The sequence below is a fragment of the Dreissena polymorpha genome, chromosome 1 (genome assembly GCF_020536995.1).
Source record: "Dreissena polymorpha isolate Duluth1 chromosome 1, UMN_Dpol_1.0, whole genome shotgun sequence".
Classification (NCBI taxonomy): Eukaryota; Metazoa; Mollusca; class Bivalvia; order Myida; family Dreissenidae; genus Dreissena; species Dreissena polymorpha.
In genome coordinates, this window is record NC_068355.1 from 199765792 (window position 1) to 199787438 (window position 21647).

Here is a 21647-nt window from a genome sequence, read left to right on the forward strand (position 1 = left end):
CTAGGATCATGAAACTTCATAGATACATTGATCATGACTTGCAGATAACCCCTATTGATTTTTAGGTAACTAGGTCAAAGGTCAAGGTCACAATGACCCGAAATAGTAAAATGGTTTCCGGATGATAACTCAAGAATGCTTAGGCCTAGGATCATAAAACTACATAGGTACATTGATCATGACTCGCAGATGCCCCCTATTGATTTTCAGGTCACTAGGTCAAAGGTCATGGTCACGGTGACCCGAAATAGTAAAATGGTTTCCAGATGATAACTCAAGAACGCTTATGCCTAGGATCATGAAACTTCATAGGTACATTGATCATGACTCAAGATGACCCCTATTGATTTTCAGGTCACTAGTTCAAAGGTCAAGGTCATGGTGACCTGAAATAGTAAAATGGTTTCTGGATGATAACTCAAGAACGCTTATGCCTAGGATCATGAAACTTCATAGGTACAATGATCATGACTCGCAGATGACCCCTATTAATTTTCATGTCACTAGGTCAAAGGTCAAGGTCACGGTGACCTGAAATAGTAAAATGGTTTCTGGATGATAACTCAAGAACGCTTATGCCTAGGCTCATGAAACTTCATAGGTATATTGATCATGACTCGCAGATGACCCCTATTGATTATCAGGTCACTAGGTCAAAGATCAAGGTCACAGTGCCAAAAAAACGTATTCACACAATGGCTGTCAAGGTCACGGTGACTCAACTTAGAAAAATGGTTTCCGGATGATAACTCAAGAATGCTTACGCCTAGGATCATGAAACTTCATAGGTACATTGATCATGACTCGCAGATGAAATAATGATGAAACTTGACCAGGATGTTTGTCTGGACAATATCTAGGTCAAGTTTGACATTTGGTAAAGATTGAATGAACCGACTCCTCTCTGGTTAGCGAACAAGGGCCATCTTGGCCCTGTTGTTTTTATGAAAAGTTTTTGAGTCATTAAATAGGGAAAAGTATACTTATATTATGATTTGTCACAAACTTAAGATTTCAATATTCTTTATGTAAGTTCTCTGTTTTCTATACAGTAAGTGAATTAAGATGTTGAACAATGATGTTTGTAAGTTAGTTGTTTGTGGGCTCATGTATTTAAGTCTTGCTCACAAAAAATTCAATCAACAATTCCATGTGGCTACCAAGTTTAATAAAGTAGTGATGTTTAGTTTTGAGTGTACACGTTTCACAATATGAATGAAAATATAAAAATGCGAAGGGCTATTCTTATGTATATTTAACCCAACTCCAACATAAAAACTAATGTATTCATCATAATGCTACTATGATATATTCATGCATAATTGTGATCGAGTGATAAATAGTATTTATCTTTTATATATTATGTCATGTGTGATAAAGAAAATAATGTGTTAATTGATAACAATTATTCACTCTTATCCATTTTTTCCTGGTCCAGCATGTTTGACATGTTACTGTGTGTTTTAGGTGTTGCCTATATCTTCATGGTACAAGACTGGACCTCGACTGTAGACACTGTCCGTGTGTTCAACTCCTCCAACAGCTATGGGGCCATGCTCTGGTCAGGGGTTGTGGTGAGTTGAAAATCATGAGCCTCACTCTGGGAAAATGGGGCTAATGCATGTGCATAAATTGTCATCCCAGATTAGCCTGTGCAGTTTGCACAGGCTTATCAGGGACGACACTTTACGTCTAAACTGTATTTTTGCTAATAAGAGATTTCCTTTAAACAGACAATACCATAAAAGCTGAAAGTGTCGTCCCTGATGAGCCTGTGCAGTCTGCACATGCATTAAGCCCTATTTTCCTAAATATTGTTCATATACACAATCATGGTTAGTGGCATAAGCATTTCCCCAGCATTTTGTTAGGCTTCAGGGACAAAGACCTAGAGACGGCCCTGGGTTTGATGGGGAAATGCCTGTTGTTATAGCAAAAGAACATGTTTCTACCTCATTGGAAAATGTAAATTTTGATTCAATGCCTCAGAAGGAGTTCTTGGTTGTTCAATGATGTTCAAATCTTCTATTTTAGTTTGTGCTTGTTACGTTCAAACTTTTGGCACTGATACACATGTTTACGTTTTTTATGGTTGATTATGTCATTATAGAATAATTGCATATTTTCTATTTGTTTGATTGTTATACTCAGTTAAATTATAATAAAGGACCAATCCAAGAGCCAAAATATCTGTACACAAACTAATTTTTTTATGCGCCCTTTTTAAAAACGGGTGGGGGGAGTCGGATGGGAAGACCCCTGGCAGGTTGGAAGTGGGGCGGGGGATTGGTTGGCGTCTAGTAGAACACAAGAACAATGTTTTCTCAATTAGTCATGAAGATTCAATCAGGACACCATGATACTTGGTAATAATGTTTATTATTAGCATAATATCTTGGGAAAGTTTCACATTAACTGCATTATTTTAATGGCCCTTATTCTCTAGTAGTCTACATGGAATCATCATGAAACTTGGCTATAATGTTTGTGGGCACTTCTGATTTGTGGCTCTTGAAGAATACCTAATTTGCCAAATTGATGTTGTCTTCTCTCATGTCCGCTCAATTACTCAAACAGTTTAAATGGAATCATCATGAAACTTGGTAATGGTATTAATAGGCCTTGTATCTCTGCCAAGTTTAATGACCAACGAGATGGCATTAAGCACCACTGATTTATGGCCCTTGAATTCTAAAAAAAATAATATATACCTTGTCAGCTCTCTTGGTATGATAGGGTACAGTGTATCATCATGAAACTGGGTGGTAATGTTTATGAACATATAAGCGCCATCAAGTGTGATAACATGCCAAATTGCATGAAGTGCTTATGAATAATGGCCCTTAAATTATCCCAAAGTTGCTGAACAGATGTTGTCTTGTCTCTTATATTAGTAGGTGGTGTTTGGTAAGTTTAGATTGCATTACCCAATCTTGATTAATGTTTGGGTATAGCAAGCTTGAATGGAGACACAACTTGGGATTGTTTCTGGGGTCATGGTCACTGTGACTAAAATAGAAAAACAGTTTCAACTCAAAAAATTAAGTTTGGATGGAGGTGTTGCATTGAAATTTTGGGTAGCTAACATGGAGACCTTTATTGTAATTGGAATTGGGGCTGTTAAGCTCAAGGTCAAGGTTGCTGTGACTAAAAGTAGAACTGTGTTTAGTTTGGAAAGATACATTGACATTTTGTGTGCAGATAGCTTAACTTCACACCAAGCTTAAGATTGCATAACGGGGCTAGTGAGGGCAAGGTAACTGTCACCAAAAATAGAAAGCATTTCCTGCTCAATAATTTGGTATTGCATATATTGCCAGTGGGATTAAGATCAATGGCACTTCTGTTAAAATAGAAAAACAGTTTCTGCTCAGTTATTTAAGTTTGGATGAAGGTATAATTCTGAAATTTTGTGTGAAGTTAGCTTACTTGTAATCTAACTTACACATTAAATAATTTAATTCAATTAGATATATACATATTAAACTTTAAATACTTGGTTTCATGGCATTGCATTGCCATTTTTCTTGATATAACAATCATTCTCTGTGCAATCATATGAATAACAAATTAATACATTGTTCACAGATCAATCTTACACAGACGTTTAAACAGGCGTATTTTTATCAGATGGCACTCTTGTTACATTTGTAGTTCAGTCAAAATAAATTGGAGAGGCTGAGCATGTAAATAAATAAATAATTAATTTTTGTCCCTCATTTGTTTACGGATGTTAATTGATTCTACATGATACTAAGAAATGTAAGATTTATTTGCTCTATTTCAGTTAATATTGGCTGGCAGTTTGGCTGTAAGAATATGCAAGACAAAGAGCAGAAAAAATGTAAGTCTTGAAACCCACATTTCCCAAAGGACATTTAACTTTCTGTTCTGTTTATAAATTAAGAGTCTAAAGTTGTGTGGGCTGCACATTTAATCCCATACAAGTTGTGTGTTACTGTTAGCCATGCAAGATCTGAAGATGACGTAGTTCTTTGTTACTTTTAAAATTATAATCAATTGTATAGGCCTTAATCTTTATAATCATGTGAGCCTCATTCTAGGAAAACTGTGCTTTATACATGTGAGTACAGTGTTGTCCCAGATTAGCCTGTGCAGGCTTAACAGTGACAACACTATCAGCCTTAACTGGATATTCCTTCAGAAGAGACTTCAAGTTAATGAAAAATTCCATACAAGTGGTAAATGTCGTCCTGGATTAGCCTGTGCCAACTGCACAGGCTAATCTGGGATGACACTATGCTCATGTATTGTGTCGGGCTTTCACGAAACAAAGCTCTTATTAAAGTTGTAAGGAATCTAAGTTTTTATATGTTACAGTGGCTGTTTGGTCTTGCAGATTATCCAGTTCCATATTGCCACATTGCTTTCAGATTACCCTGTTCTATATTGTCACATTGCTTTCAGATTACCCTGTTCTATATTGTCACATTGCTTTCAGATTATCCTATTATATATTGTCCTATTCCTTTTAGAATATCCAGTTCTATATTGTCACATTGCTTTCAGATTATCCTGTTTTATATTGTCACATTGCTTTCAGATTATCCAGTTCTATATTGTCACATTGCTTTTAGATTATCCTGTTCAATATTGTCACATTGCTTTCAGATTATCCAGTTCTATATTGTCACATTGCTTTCAGATTATCCAGTTCTATATTGTCACATTGCTTTCAGATTATCCTTTTCTATATTGTCACATTGCTTTCAGATTATCCAGTTCTATATTGTCACATTGCTTTCAGATTATCCTGTTCTATATTGTCACATTGCTTTCAGATTATCCAGTTCTATATTGTCACATTGCTTTCGGATTATCCAGTTCTATATTGTTACATTCCTTTCAGATTATCCTGTTCTATATTGTCACATTGCTTTCAGATTATCCTGTTCTATATTGTCACATTGCTTTCAGATTATCTAGTTCTATATTGTCACATTCCTTTCAGATTAGCCTGTTCTATATTGTCACATTGCTTTCAGATTATCCAGTTCTATATTGTCACATTGCTTTCAGATTATCCTGTTCTATATTGTCACATTGCTTTCAGATTATCTAGTTCTTTATTGTCACATTCCTTTCAGACTATCCAGTTCTATATTGTCACATTCCTTTCAGATTATCCAGTTCTATATTGTCACATTTTTTATTATGCAGTTCTTCTTTTTTTGCCACATTTTTTTCTGATAATGCAGTTCTATATTATCACATTTCAGATTATTCTTTTCTATATTTTCACATTACTGGGTACACTGCTGAATCTGTCTTTGTCCATCCTCACCATAAGTTGTCTACTGTCTACAAACAATACAAATACCAAGGTTTGTATATCATTATATAGTTTGTCTAAACTCACATGGAACATTGCTTAGACCTAGGAGCAACATATGTGCATACTTAATACCCTGCACTCTTACTTGATTTATATTACATACCGGTAGAAGTGAGGAGGCAATGAAGCAATTTAGCAATTGTTTAAAAAAAGCTTAACTTTTTTTTTTAATAGTGCTTTTGTAGAAAAGAATTATTATTTTTTCAAGCTTTTGTCATACTGAAGAGGTTGAGAAAAAAACTGTCTTCAAATACCTTTTATACATTAAGTAGGGGATAGCAGTACCCTCCAGAGAGTACTGATTTTTAGCTTCACTATTCACAGAATAAGTCGAGCTATACTACTCACCTAAATATCGGTGTCTGTGTAATGCACTGGTGAAGGTAAACATGCAAAATGTCCATTTCACTCTTTCTACAAGGGGTATTAAATTGATAGTTCACACATGTGCTTATGGTCATTGCCGGAGGTTACTGAAGAAGTTCCATAACTCTGACCATCAATTTAAGAGAATGATGCCCCCTTTTTGTTTCGGTAAACATGCAACATCTCAATTTCTACTACAGGTATTCAGTTGAAACTTCACATAATGTGTTTGGGGTCATTATGTGAGGTCACTGACCAAGTTCCCAAACTGTGATCTGCAATGTAGCAGAATTATGCCCCTTTTTGTAACATGCGCCTTCTCCATATAGCTGTTTCTACTACAGGTATTCAATTAAAACTTCACACATGTGTTCAGGCTCATTGTATGAGGTCACTGACCAAGTTTCATAACTATGATCTGCAATTAAGCAGACTTATCCCCCTTTGTGAACTTAGAAAATTCAAAATTCAGGTCAATGGTAGTGTGCCACTAAACCTTATCTCTTTATTTACAGCTGATATTGAAGTAAAATGTTACATATGTGTACATGGTTATAAACATGCACTTACGTGGCCTAGCTTTTTAGCAAAATTATATAAAAGTCTGGTTTAGGATTGTTTGCATGTTAAATTTCGGGTCAGAGTTTGGATGCAACAGATACACATCACTGTTAACTATGACAGATGTTCAATTACCAACTCCTAGCTGTAGCTGAAATGAAGACCTATCTTGGGGTTGCATTTTGGGCCAGTTGGGTCAAGGTCACTGTTGCTAAAAATGGATGAAAGTTTGCCCTCAATAACTTGAGTTAGGATGGAGACATTGTGCTTATATTATTGGTTGTGCATGTAGGTGAGGGGCTGATCCAGTGAGGGGTTACATTTGGAGCTAGTAGGGTCAAGGTCACTATTATAAATGAAATCTTGATGACACTTTGGATATAGCCAAATAGAACAAGAGTTTTTATGCCCCCTCCCCCCCCCCCCGGACCGAATTATTGGGGGTATATTGTTTTTGGCCTGTCTGTCTGTCATTCTGTCCCAGAACTTAAACCTTGCCTTGGTCATAACTTTTGCAATATTAAAGATATCAACCTGATATTTTGCATGCATGGGTATCTCATGGAGCTGCACATTTTTAGTGGTGAAAGGTCAAGGTCATCCTTTAAGGTCAAAGGTCAAATATATAGCTTCAAAGCGGCGCAGTAGGGGGCATTGCAATTCTGACAAACACATCTCTTGTTGCTCAATAACTTTTGTTTGGATGGAGGTACTTCATTTTGATTCATATGTACTAAGCTTTCATACAGACATTGCATTGGATTGTATTTGGGGGAAGTTGGCCAAGGTCATTGTTACTAAAAATAGAAAAATTTGCTCAATACCTTGAATTTGGATGTAGGTATTGTGCTGTAATTTTCTTTAGAAGCAATCAAGTTGCAAACCTTGCTTTCAAAGTTAATAAATTCAATTAAATCAATTGGTAAAAAGATTGAAATCATGTTTCCTGGCTCTGTCACATTTCTTGTTTTATATGAATAATTTCTTGTTTCTTGATGAGTTTCTGTATGTATTTATAAAATTGTACTTTACAATGCAAGTTAATGTGTTTTTCCTTAATTTCATAAACAATAATCATGATGCATCATAATCCTATTTGAAGCTTAAACTTCCTTTCAGATTCTAGAATATGCCATAAATATGAAAAAAGAATATGGGCCTTGCTATAGAAAAACAGGGCTTAATGCATGTGCTTGAAAGGGCCTTTTCACAGATTTTGGCACGTATTGAAGTTTGTCATTAAATGATTTATATTGATAAATGTAAACATTGGATCTAAAAAGCTTCAGTAAAAAAACAAGAATAACATGAAAGAAAGAAAAAAAAGTAACCCTCAACGGGGCTCAAACTACTGACCCCTGGAACCCTGAAGTAAAAAGTCTTCCACTTAGACCACTCGGCCATCCGTGCTCATACCATGAGCAATGTATTTTATACTTTATATAAGCAATCCTCGTAGTATCATCAAAAAAAATGACAACAACAGAACTCTCCAAATTAATTAATCATTTCGCATTGCAACGCTTTATAATTTTCAAGTTTTTAATTAGTCAAAAGATGCACGTAATCGATATTTTATAGCATGGTTAATGTTCAGTATAACTGTTTCCTCACAAATATAACTACAACATAAATTTGCGAATCTTAAGCAATTTTGTTAAATTTGGTCAATTTACCAAAATGTGAAAAGGCCCCTTTAAAGTGTCTTCCTAGATTAGTCTATGCTGTTAGCTCAGGTTATTCAGGGACGATACTTTCTGCTTTTATGGAATTTTTGGGTAAAGGGAAATCTCTTCTTATCAAAAATCCAGTGTAGGCTTGTAGTGTCCTACCCTGATAAGCCTGTACAGACTGCACATGTGATGACACTACAAAGGGAAGTCTCTGTTAAGTGAAAATCAGTTTCGGTGGAAAGTGTTGTCCCTGATTATCCTGTGCTGACTGCATTGGCAAATCTGGGATGACGTTTATGCACATGCATTAAGCCTTATTTTCCCAAAGCAAGGCTCATATTCACTTTGGAAAATGATGGGGTCCAGTTTCTTCCACCATTTGACCATATCTGAAATCCTGCATACTGACTAACTGATTACAGTACGTGGCACTGTATGGGCTCTCCATAGTGTGTTGTAACCTGGGCTACATACCACTACTTGTGACAGCTATCAAGTACCTGCTGCCGGTGTGTCTGGGGCGGGTCAGGCTTGGCCACGCCCTGCTCGTCTGTTGGCTGCCATGCTGCTTTTCACCGGTAAGACGCACCATGAGGAGTCTCACTCAGGGCTTTCTCTGTCATTCGCCATATTGGCCAATGGCTATAAATTTGGCTTAATTTTTTCCATTTGGTTTCAATGTTTTTATTCTTATTGCTAATAAACTATCCAAAATATTAAGAATTTGGCATAAAAGTTTAAATTTGTCTACAAATTTTTTTGATCCAATGGGAGCCCTGTGTAAGGTCTCAACGAAGACCATTGATTCACTATTACTTTAAAAAATAAATAAATTAGGCTATATATATGTCACAAAATAAGATTTAAAATCTACCCAGAAAATAAACTCGAGAGTTTTTCAATAAGATTAAGTCTTTCGATGCAAGCAAACTAGGTATTCACTAAATAAGATTACTTCCTTTGAGAAGCAACAAGTCTTTTTGTATTTTGCTGTTATTGTGCTGTAATTCACAACTTAATCAATTTACATTAAAAGATAAGCAGTTAAGGTCATCTTTTAAGGTCAAAGGTCAAATATATGGATCAAAACTGCTAATTTAATGTTCACTTTTGCAATATTGAAGATAGCAACTTGATATTTGGCATGCATGTGTATCTCATGGAGCTGCACATTTTGAGTGGTGAAAGGTCAAAGGTTAAATATATGGGGACATAGTGTTTCACAAACACATCGCTTGTTTGAAATGTTTTGAAGTACGGAATGATTTCTAAAACTAGGAAGGAAATTAATGTTTATTTTTAATAAACCTTTAAAAATTAGGCTGGTTTTGTTAAATGTTCTGGTAAAAATATAACCCTGAGCATTGAATATATCTGTCTGTCAGTCGATAGGCTGTTCAATGGTTTTGTGGAACATTGTGTTTCCGCAAGATATCTTCACAATCTTTTGATGTGAACTGGTAATAGGTTAAGATCACTGGTTATTGTAACAATACATTATATAAATCAGTTTGTGATATAACACCATCTATTTGTTGGACACTATTCCCTAATTAAAGGATACATTATTGAAGTACCAGTGTCAGTTAATTGCGTTCAGGATTTTAAATTAAATGAGGATTTGTACAATTTGCATGAATTATTTATAGATGAATGTATGATTTGCATGTTCATATACAATACTATTTGGTTATGTTTATTATATTTTTGTATCATTATTAATTATAAATTGACATGTTCAATATACATTTTGCAGAAATGTTATTTCTTAATTGTCAAAAGTAGCTCTTAATTTAATGTAAAGTTCAATATCATTAACATTATGTTTTTTTCAGGATTTAGAAAGCAATAAGGACAAGGAAACTACATTGATATGAACATTGTAAGAGGTTATTTGCATAAAGATGTAGCTTTTAGCAGCTGCTTTGGTCTAAATATTTTTCTGCCTCAACATGGTTTACATGCATGTACAATGCAATTATTAACGCATATCATTTGGTTTTCCGCCAAATGTTTACCCATCAAATGTACTGCACCGGCCTTGTACTAAGTTTGATTGCACACTTTCCAACATGGAAGGTAAATCTATATTGAAAAATATAATCACCAAATGAACCTTGTAAAATGCAATACTGTCCTCTACCGGTGAAACCTGAGGGGACTTATGGTTTACGCTCTGTGCGTCAGTCTGTGAGTCTGTCAGTCTGTTACACTTTTCTGGATCCTGCGATAACATAAAAAGTTCTTCATATTTATTATGCCCCCCTTCGAAGAAGAGGGGGTATATTGCTTTGCACATGTCGGTCGGTCGGTCTGTCGGTCGGTCGGTCCGTCCACCAGGTGGTTTCCGGATGATAACTCAAGAACGCTTAGGCCTAGGATCATGAAACTTCATAGGTACATTGATCATGACTCACAGATGACCCCTATTGATTTTGAGGTCACTAGTTCAAAGGTCAAGGTCACTGTGACCCGAAATAGTAAAATGGTTTCCGGATGATAATTCAAGAACGCTTATGCCTAGGATCATGAAACTTGATAGGTAGATTGATCATGACTCGCAGATGACCCCTATTGATTTTCAGGTCACTAGGTCAGAGGTCAAGGTCACGGTGACCCGAAATAGTAAAATGGTTTCCAGATGATAACTCAAGAACCCTTATGCCTAGGATCATGAAACTTGATAGGTAGATTGATCATGACTCGCAGATGACCCCTATTGATTTTGAGGTCACTAGGTCAAAGGTCAAGGTCACGGTGACCCGAAATAGTAAAATGGTTTCCGGATGATAACTCAAGAACGCTTATGCCTAGGATCATGAAACTTTATAGGTAGATTGATCATGACTCGCAGATGCCCCCTATTGATTTTCTGGTCACTAGGTCAAAGGTCAAGGTCACGGTGACCTGAAATAGTAAAATGGTTTCCGGATGATAACTCAAGAACGCTTATGCCTAGGATCATGAAACTTGATAGGTAGATTGACCTTGACTCGCAGATGACCCCTATTGATTTTCAGGTCACTAGGTCAAAGGTCAAGGTCATGGTGACCTGAAATTGTAAAATGCTTTCTGTATGATAACTCAAGAATGCTTATGCCTAGGATCATGAAACTTGATAGGTAGATTGATCAAGACTCGCAGATGACCCCTATTGATTTTGAGGTCACTCGGTCAAAGGTCAAGGTCACTGTGACCCGAAATAGTAAAATGGTTTCCGGATGATAACTCAAGAACGCTTATGCCAAGGATCATGAAACTTGATAGGTACATTGATCATGACTGGCTGATGACCCCTATTGATTTTCAGGTCATTAGGTCAAAGGTAAAGGTCACAGTGACAAAAAACATTTTTACCAAATGGCTGTTACTACAACTGAGAGCCCATATGGGGGGACATGCATGTTTTACAAACAGCCCTTGTTTTTTTATGAAACTTGAAACATGTACAGATGGCAATATGGAGATTATGCATGTAATTTTATTTTCTTCCTACGTCAATAATTCTGGTAGCTATGGCAGCAAATAGACTAGAAATATTGCTGAAAATGGTGGATCCTGCGATAACTTTAGAAGTTCTTGATATTTTTTCATGAAACTTGAAACATGGATAGATGGCAATATGGAGATTAGGCACATCATTTCATTTTGTTCCTACGTCAAGAATTATGGTTGCTATGGCAACAAATAGACTAGAAATATTGCTGAAAATGGTAGAGTTTCACCGGTAGGGGACTTATATGCTTGGCAAAAGTCTTGTTTTTCCAAAGACCTTTCCATTCCCATATTTAAAGACCTCTTCCCATTTTCACAATAGGGGACTTAGAGGTTTACCCTATGGACTCTCCATTTGTCTTCCCTATGGACTCTCCATCTGTCTTCCCTATGGACTCTCCATCTGTCTTTAGAAATAATCTGGATCTTGTGATAATTCAATAGGACTTAATAAAACTTGGTTTGTGGATAGATTGCAAAATGGGAAATTTGATATGCTTATAAAACTTGGTCTTCAGTTTTTTTCCTCATATAAAAAAGTAGTTTCTTTGGCTACAGCAATATTTGAAAGCTAAAGTATTTATGCTGTGATTACTCAAAAATTGCTTATTTTGCTTAGTTGATGAAACAAGGTATATGGATAGTGGGCAAAGTTTTTGTCAGGTTTTTCTACAGAAGAAGTTGTTGTTTGCTATGAAATAAGTCATAATTAAGATGTTCTCCGTGTTATCATCATAAAAAGAATGTTCTCCATGTTATCATCGTAAATGAATGTTCTCCGTGTTATCATAATGAACGAATGTTCTCCGTGTTATCATAAATGAATGTTCTCCATGTTATCATCATAAAAGAATGTTCTGCATGTTATCATCATAAATGAATGTTCTCCGTGTTATCATAATGAACTAAGGTTCTCCTTGTTATCATCATAAATAAATGTTCTCCATGTTATCATCATTAAAGAATGTTTCCCATGTTATCATCATTAAAAGAATGTTCTCCATGTTATCATCAGAAACTAATGCTCTCCATGTTATCATCATAAGCTAATGAACTCCATGTTATCGTCAGAAACTAATATTATCCATGTCATCATCAGCAACTAATGTTCTCCATGTTATCATCATAAACTAATGTTCTCCATGTTACCATCATAAACTAATGTTCTCCATATTATCATCAGCAACTAATGTTCTCCATGTTATCATCATAAACTAATGTTCTCCATGTTACCATCATAAACTAATGTTCTCCATGTTATCATCAGCAACTAATGTTCTCCATGTTATCATCATAAACTAATGTTCTCCAGGTTATCATCATAAACTAATGTTCTCCATGTTATCATCATAAACTAATGTTCTCCATGTTATCATCATAAACTAATGTTCTCCATGTTATCATCATAAACTAATGTTCTCCATGTTATCATCATAAACTAATGTTCTCAATGTTATCATCATAAACTAATGTTCTCCATGTTATCATCATTATATGAGCCTAACTCTGGGAAAACAGGGTTTCATGCATGTGCGTAAAGTAATGTCACAGATTAGTCTGTGCAGTCCACAAAAAAGTATACATTTACTACAGTAGACTCTCTGTAAACCGGACGGTCTGGGGACCGGCCTGATCGTCCGGTTTTCAGAGAATGTCGGTTTACCAAGAGTATGCATATTGCAGAAATATACATTGTATGCATTGTGTACAAAATCATATAATAATAAAACATACCATATACATTTACATGTACCATGTGATAACTGTACTCATGTAAGGTTTATGTTTAAAGCATTCTTCACAAAATGTGTTTTTATTTGATTAATAGAAAAACCATTCCATACGGACTTGTTTTGATTAATCCCAAAGTTTTTGTGGTGCTTTATCCATGTACATACGTGACATTTGTCATATAGGCGAGTGAGTAGAGTTCGAGTTCGCTATAAAAAGCTCTGAATTAATTAGACCTCAAAGAACGATTTGTGAAGACTTGTAGATTTGAGACTATTAATGCTGAAGATGCGTTTGAAATTTAAAAAAGGCAATGAATGAATTTGCAGACAGATGGATGGATATTTAACGGTCATATTTCTCACAGTTTTATCTGACATACAAACAAACAACCATTTAAGCGTTAAAAACATGGCTATTAGATCTGTTAAACTACCTGAGAAGATCACAAAAAAAGTGATCGTTGCAACGGCATGCATTAATTTTGTAATTAAATTGTTAATCATAAGCTTAATAAAACGATGAAGTCAATCAGTTTATGGTGTTACCGCACGTCTATTATAGAGATTCACAGTTTGTTTTACATTATTAACCAGGTTTTCCGAAGGAAAAAACTGGTTATTAGATTGGCGAATGCGGGCGGGTTGGCTGGCGGGCTGGCTGGCTGGCTGGCTGGCGGGCTGGCGGGCTGGCGGAATAAGCTTGTCCGGGCCATAACTATGTCGTTCATTGTCAGATTTTAAAATCATTTGGCACATTTGTTCACCATCATTGGACGGTGTGTCGCGCGAAATAATTACGTCGATATCTCCAAGGTCAAGGTCACACTTTGAGTTCAAAGGTCAAAAATGGCCATAAATGAGCTTGTCCGAGCCATAACTATGTCGTTCATCGTCAGATTTTAAAATCATTTGGCACATTTGTTCACCATCATTGGACGGTGTGTCGCGCGAAATAATTGCGTCGATATCTCCAAGGTCAAGGTCACACTTTGAGTTCAAAGGTCAAAAATGGCCATAAATGAGCTTGTCCTGGCCATAACTATGTCATTCATTGTGAGATTTTAAAATCATTTGGCACATTTGTTCACCATCATGGGACGGTGTGTCCCACGAAAGAATCACGTCAATATCTCCAATGTCAAGGTCGCCACGACTAAAAATAGATTTAAAAAAAAAAAAAAACTTACAAAGGGGGTTAATTTTTTTTGGTCATTTCAAAAGTTCAGTTTGAGTTTTCTCCCTTTATCAGATTTTTTTTTCACAATGAAAACCTGGTTTTGTGACAATTTTGTCCCTTGTTTAATCAGACTTCCTTAGCGCTGTATCTACTTGACACCTTAATGGTATGTTTAATAAGATTATCGATAATTGCGCGAGCAAAATGTGTGACACCGCACGCGCTGTGCTGACTAGGTATTGTAATTTTCGCGCCTCGGGCATCTTGAGAATTTATTTTACATTGAAAATGACCAAATTCACAGAGATATCCGTTCGGTTTCCGGTTTTGAGAGAGTTCGGTTTATTCAACATTTTTTTAACAAAGAAATAGAAGGAGAAAATACGGGACTGACCCGACCGTTCGGAATCGGGAGAGTTCCGGTATTCAGGGAGTCCGGTATTGGCAGAGTCTACTGTATTTGTATTATGCTCTCTTTTCTTGATGCTATTCTTAGAGATTTTAATGCATTTAGGGTTAGTACTTATGTGTCTGCTACAACTTCTTAACTGTAAGATTATATAGATAAATCAATATGTGTTAATTTTTTGCCCTGTTTCAATGCTTGAGACTGTTGTATTTTCAGGAGAGTCCTAGCCACATTGCCACCACTGTGCTCACCAGTCACTATGACGACATGGAGTGCCTCGTCATATGATACTCGCCTACATGTAGGACACTACCATTAGACGTCTTGTGAACAAAATGAGAACGATGGAACTCATTAATTGTGATTCTTATGAGTTGCTTTTTTTCTATATTCAAAGAATACAAATATCATTTTTATTTTCCTGTTTTAATAACATGGCATACTAAGGGAACACTTGTGTTGGGGAGTGGATGGGCAAGTGGTGTCCAGGTACATGATGGTGGCTCAATATTTCAAAAAGTTTTAATTGGATTATGGTTTAATTTGGTGATTATGTTTGTGGGCATGATCTCTGGGCTAAGTTTGATTTCCAGACAGATCTCATGAAGAATGTTAGAATTATGGCCCTTGAATTATAAAAATGTGCAAAGAAAACCTTGTCCACTCTGTCCGCTCCCTAACTCAGACAGTTTTTATGGAATTATCCATAAATTTGGTGACAATGTTTATAGTAATAATATCTTGACCATGCTTGATAACCAGCCTAATCACTTAATGCGCTTTTATAATTATGGCCCTTGGATTATCCTAATTTAACAAACTAATGTCTGCTCTCTAATAAGTGGTTTGCATTTAATAACTGCAAAAAAATGAAATGCAAACCAAAGCTCCCAGTGTAACGTTTAAAATAAACTCTGCTTTAAATGTTTTATCTTTATTCAATGTTAACCTATAGTCAGTAAGGATTACAAAGAAAATTAATTCTAATGTGTTTGTGCAATCAATTATGAAAATTTTGGCAAGTGTAAGTTCGTATAAAGGTAAGGTAATATACATGGCCTCTTTTGGTGAAGCTGTATTTTGGGAACTAGGTTTGCCTGGGTGAAACATTAGAATGACAGTGGTTGTGCTTAAATTAAGATTGTTTTAAATTATGTGTACACTTAACTTTTTCATTGCGCTCAAGATATTTATATTTTTGATAAAAATAGTCTTTCTTTTTTTGCTGTGCACAATATTATTCATTCAGATATACATGAATTCATGGTGCAAATTGTTCCATGTGAATTATAGAAATTAGCTCCACTGCATTATACATATAACTTGTCTGTGTTACTGTACTCAAATCTTTAATGTTTATATTATGTGTTATTTGTAATGCAATTTGTTTAGCTCACCTGATTGCTCAGGTGAGCTTTTGTGACCGGTCTTTGTCTGTCGTATGTCCGTCCTTCCGTCCATCCGTTAACATTTGTTCGTAAACACTCTAGAGGCCACATTTATTGTCCGATCTTCATGAAACTTGGTCAGAAGCATCGTCCAAATGAAATCTTGGTTGAGTTCGAAACTGGGTAGTGCCGGGTCAAAAACTAGGTCACTAGGTCAAAAAAAAGAAAAAACTTGTAAACACTGTAGAAGTCACATTTCATGCCCAATCTTCATGTAACTTTGTCAAAATGTTTGTCTTAATGATATGTTGGTTGAGTTCAAAAGTGGTTCCGGTCCGTTGAAAAACATGGCCGCCAGTGGGTGGGCAGTTTTCCTTATTTGGCTATAGAGAAACCTTGTTAACACTCTGGAAGTCACAATTTTTGCCCAATCATCATGAAAATTGGTCAAAACATTGGTTTTATTGATATGTCGGACGAGTTCGAAAATGGTCTCAATCGGTGAAAAACATGGCCGCCAGTGGGCGGGGCATTTTTCTCTATATGTATATAGTGAAAACATGTCAACACTCTAGAAGTTACAGTTTTGGCCCAATTTTCATGAAATTTGGTCAGAACATTTGTTTCCTTGATACAAGAGTAGAGTTGGAAAATGGTTCCGGTCAGTTGAATAACATGGCTGCCGGGGGGGGGGGGAAGTTTTCTTATATTTATATAGTAAAAAAAAGCTTGTGAACACTCTAGAAGTCACATTTTTTGCCCAATCATCATGAAACTTGGTGAATAGATTTGTTTTATATATATATCTCAGATGAGTTTGCAAATGGTCCCGATGGGTTAATAAACATGGCTGCCAGGGTGGTGGGGCAGTTTTCCTTATGTGACTATATAGAGAGAAACCTTGTGATCGAACACTGTAGAAGTCACATTTTTTGCCTAATCATCGTGACACTTAGTCAATACATGGGTTTCATTGATTTCTTTTGGAACAAGTTGGAAAATGGCTCAGATCGGTGAAACACACTTTTTAGCTCACCTGATTGCTCAGGTGAGGTTTTAGGATTGGTCTTTGTCCGCTGTCCGTCCGTCCACATTTGGTTTGTAAACACTCTATTATTCACATTTCTCAAGCATTCTTTATCAAAGTTGCTGAAAGATCTTAGTCAAGTTTGATGATGAGCAAAATCACATAATTAATGCCATAATTATTGCCCTTAGATTGTCCAAATTTTTATTATATTATATAAAATCCTTGTAAGCAAAGTTTAATGTTTGATGTTTGGGGGGACATCTCAAAATATAGGTAACCATTTCAAATCTTACAAAAGCAAAAACACTCCCTACGCCAGAGCTTTGGTTCAATAATGATGAAACTTGACCAGGATGTTTGTCTGGTCAATATCTAGGTCATGTTTGACATTAAGTAAAGATTGAATGAACCGACTCATCTCAGGTGAGCGAACTAGGGCCATCTTGGCCCTCTTGTTTATGTAATTATAATTTTTTCAACTGCTTAATGAATCGTTTTTTTGTTTTGACTTATCAGTCCTGTATTTACCAAGCTTAACCAATATTTTCTTGACAGAGTACTTTTATGACCTAATTGTTTTTGTCTCTTCTTTTACTTTGTCATGTGTCGATGAATTTTTAAATAACTGGTCACAAGTTTAGCATGATTGTGTTGTATGTTACACTTGTCTCCCTACCTCAAAGGTCAAGGTCACACTTAGAGGTTGAAGTTCAAACTATGCCTCGTAACAGCTGTTTTGCACTGTTTCTTTGTTCCTCATGGCGCAATTTAAATATGACTTACCACCACCATGAGAAGACTGCATATTCTTGTACAACCTACCTCAAAAGTCAAGGTCACACTAAGAGGTTAGTTCTAAATCGTGGGTTGCTATGGTTACAGATATAATTTAAAATGTGTTGTGCATAACTAAAAAGTACTTAAACTAGGTTAATGAAATGGGGATCTTTTTCTTACTCGGACAACAAAAACCTTGTTGGGGTTTGCTGTTTTGTCTGTGACAAGGCTCTTTTTGTTATTTTGCTTGATTTTGTAAAGAAGTGATCTGATGAAAAACAATGCAATACTTTTACTATTTTATGCACTTGAGTAAGATGTGTGTTTGAGGTCAGCTTTTGTGATCTGTTTACATGTCAACATGTACCTTGTTAACACTCTTGAGTCCACATTTATCGTCCTATGTTTATGAAACTTTGTAAAAACATTTGTCACAAGTTTGTCACAACCATGTGCCTACATAGTACAAATGTATGTTTCAAGAAGTACTTTTACTCTTCTGAACTCCACATTGTCATACTTAAGGTTTCTAACATTGAAATTTGTGCTCAATAACTTAAGCTTGTGTTGATATACCGCACTGAAATTCTGACTGAAAAGTGGACCCAGCACAGTTTTGCATATGGAAAAACAGTTAAGAATATACTCCTTTTGAAAAGTTTCTTTCTTATTTTGATGGTGGTTAATTTTTAGCTCGACTATTATATATGAAATATATATAGTGGAGCTATCCTACTCACCCGGCATCGGGGTTCCATTCCGTGCCATTAGCGTGCAAATGTTAAAGTTTTAGCACTACCCCAATTACATGTATTTTCATTTTCCCCTTGACATATTGCTTTCATTTTTTGCATACTTCTTTACCAACATGACCCCAACCTATAAACAAGAGCAGACAACTCTATCAAGCATTTTGTCATAATTATGGCTCCTTTTCCACTTTGAATATGCAGCAAATGTTAAAGTTTTCGTACTACCCCATTTATTTTCATTGTCCCTTGACATATTGCTTTCATATTTTGCATACTTGTTTACAAACATCACCCAACCTATAAACAAGAGCAGACAACTCTATCAAGCATTTTGTCATAATTATTGCCCCTGTTATACGTAGAATATGCATATTATTGATAAATCTATGTTAAAGTTTGCGTACTACCCCAAATATTTCCTATATCCTTTGACATGTTGCTTTTATATTTTGCATACTTGTTTAAAAACATGACCCCAACCTATAAACAAGACCAGACCACTGTATCAAGCATTTTTAAATAATTATGGCCCCTTTTACACTTAGATAATTGAACATTTTGCTTAAATTGCCATAACTTCTTTGTTTATGATCACATTTTATTATTACTTTGACAAAATCACACTTACCTGAATACCACAATGGATTCCACCCAAACAATACCCCACGCCCCTACCCAGAATCCCCCCCCCCCAACCTCCCCCCCTCCAATTTTTTTTTTAAAACACCTGATCACAATGTGCTCATGGTGAGCTTTTGTGATCGCCAGATGTGGTCTGGTAAAATAGATGTTTATAGATACAAAAAGCTCGTTGTTTTTTCATTTTAATTTCCCGCAATGATATCTATTCATACGACACATGAACACGTACATGGTGTTCGTGTGTCGTATGAATAGATATATTCGCGGGAAATTAAAAAAGAATTAATTGTGGTCACAAATAAATAAAATCGAGCATTTTGTATCTACAAAAATCTATGTAATCATACCACATCCAGCGTTGAAATTGCGGCTATTGCTATAAGGAACACATTGTTTAGGTGTTAACTTTATTTTACGAAATACTTTACGAAATTTTCGTTAATTTTGAGCGTAATAGAGACTTTAAAGCATGTGATAAAAAAGATCTGACACTCGTTGTCATATCATACCATATTTTATTAAACTCGTCCAGGAAATTCGTTAGTAAGCTCGCTAAAGGCTCGCTTACTAACAAACTTCCTGAACTAGTTTAATAAAATATGGCATTATATGACAACTCGTGCCAGATCCATATATATGTAAGCTTAATCTTGTATAATAGGCTATGGAAATGTAATTACATGCTTATCTGTAGGCTATTGCATTTTAATTACAGCCCTATTGGTCTGAAAACTGGCACTTTTACGTACATGCATATTATTATAGTAATGAGATTTATTGAGTGTAAAGAGTATTATGCTTGTTCATGTTAATAACTTATTTAAATTGTCGTAATTTATCTGTTATTTTGTGTAGTAACTTTTCACTGTTTAATGCTTTTAAGATGACGAACAATTAAAACATGTTCAAGATGTAAACTTTTAGTGTTCCATTTCTTTTTAGACTGTCTTAATTGTATTCGATACGTAACGCAATAGGGATTTATTGTATCGCAATATATTGCAATACTGGTTCTTCCATATTGTTGCACCCCTAGTCAATAAAATAATATTAATCAATAAAATCAAGGAGCTATAACGACATGGGTATTAAAAAGACAGATTTAAAGTTTAACCGTTTGTTATAACGTTTGTGATGCACGATAATCTGTTTTACTTTTGTCAAGCGCGCTCTTGCTATACTTCATATATACACACCTTCACTATACATAATTATAATATATAGTAAATTCATAGTTCAAGTATTCAAAAGAGGAAAACAAGTTTGCATTCACATGGTAACCTAATACAAATCCAAAAGTGAGCGTGTTGCTTTTCACATCTACGTACATGTACATGCGACCCTGACATTTGTCATATAGGCGAGTGAGTCGTGTTCGAGTTCGCTATAAATAGCTCGGAATAAATTAAGTTTTATTTGTTACCAATAGGAAGCGCCAAACATCATAGACAATTTTGACGAATTACGACACTAATACGAGTGTTGTGGACACACGAGTTATTATTCAAGACATAAATCTAACGTTAGCTCTACGCGTCTGCGTTTAGCTGGAGGCTTCGACATTTTAGATTTGAGAAGACTTGTAGATTTTAAATTATCAATACTGAAGATGCGTTTGAAATTACGTCAAGGCAATGAATTATATTGCAGACAGTCATATTTCTCACAGATTTATCTGACAAACAAACAACCATTTAACATGGCTATAAGATCTTTTAAACTACCCGAGAAGACCTCAAGAAAGTGATCGTCGCAACGGCATCATTAATTTTGTAATTAAATTGTTATTCATAATCTTAATAAAACGATCGCGTCAACCACTTGTTGGTGTTACCGCACGTCTATTATAGGCATTCACACTTAGTGACATTCTTTAATCGGACTTTAATAGCGCGGTAACGACTAGGCACCTTTATGGTATGTTTAATCCGATTATCGATATCTGCGCGTGGGAATGCGTGAGACTGCAAGAGCCATGCTGACTAGGTATTTTAATTTACACGCCTCGGGCATCTTTAGAAATTGGACCGTCAGGTTTACTCAATGTACTTTACTTTGAAAATGACGAAATTCAAGGAGATATCCGTTCGGTTTCCGGATTTGAGAGAGTTCGGTTTATTCAACATTTTTTAACAAACAAATAGATGGGGTAAATACGGAACTGGCCCGGCCGTTCGGAATCGGGAGATTTCCGGTATTCGAAGAGTCCAGTATTGACAGAGTCTACTGTAGATGGTTTTACAAGGCCATGAACGACAGTTTCGGTTGATTATCGCACAATCGCGAAC

General features: G+C 35.7%; 1 protein-coding gene and 1 long non-coding RNA gene across 4 annotated transcripts in view; both read left to right on the plus strand.

Moving 5' to 3' along the window:
- The window catches only part of LOC127864581 (uncharacterized), a 31962-nt gene extending 11686 nt beyond the window's left edge, over positions 1 to 20276 (plus strand). For 2 of the 3 annotated variants that reach the window (XM_052404321.1, XM_052404320.1), the window contains 5 exons: positions 1468 to 1574; positions 3788 to 3844; positions 5241 to 5345; positions 8379 to 8534; positions 14987 to 20276. In XM_052404321.1, the coding sequence (XP_052260281.1) occupies positions 1468 to 1574; positions 3788 to 3844; positions 5241 to 5345; positions 8379 to 8534; positions 14987 to 15058 (497 nt within the window). In that variant the 3' untranslated portion in view covers positions 15059 to 20276. Of the gene's footprint in view, positions 1 to 1467; positions 1575 to 3787; positions 3845 to 5240; positions 5346 to 8378; positions 8535 to 9791; positions 9839 to 14986 lie in introns of all 3 variants that reach the window. The other variant, XM_052404323.1, reaches the window with a different exon arrangement.
- Positions 9848 to 14964, plus strand: LOC127864584 (uncharacterized). Its single transcript, XR_008042091.1, has 3 exons — positions 9848 to 12595; positions 12764 to 13997; positions 14160 to 14964. It is a non-coding gene; the product is annotated as an uncharacterized LOC127864584 (long non-coding RNA).
- Positions 20277 to 21647: the final 1371 nt, after the last annotated feature.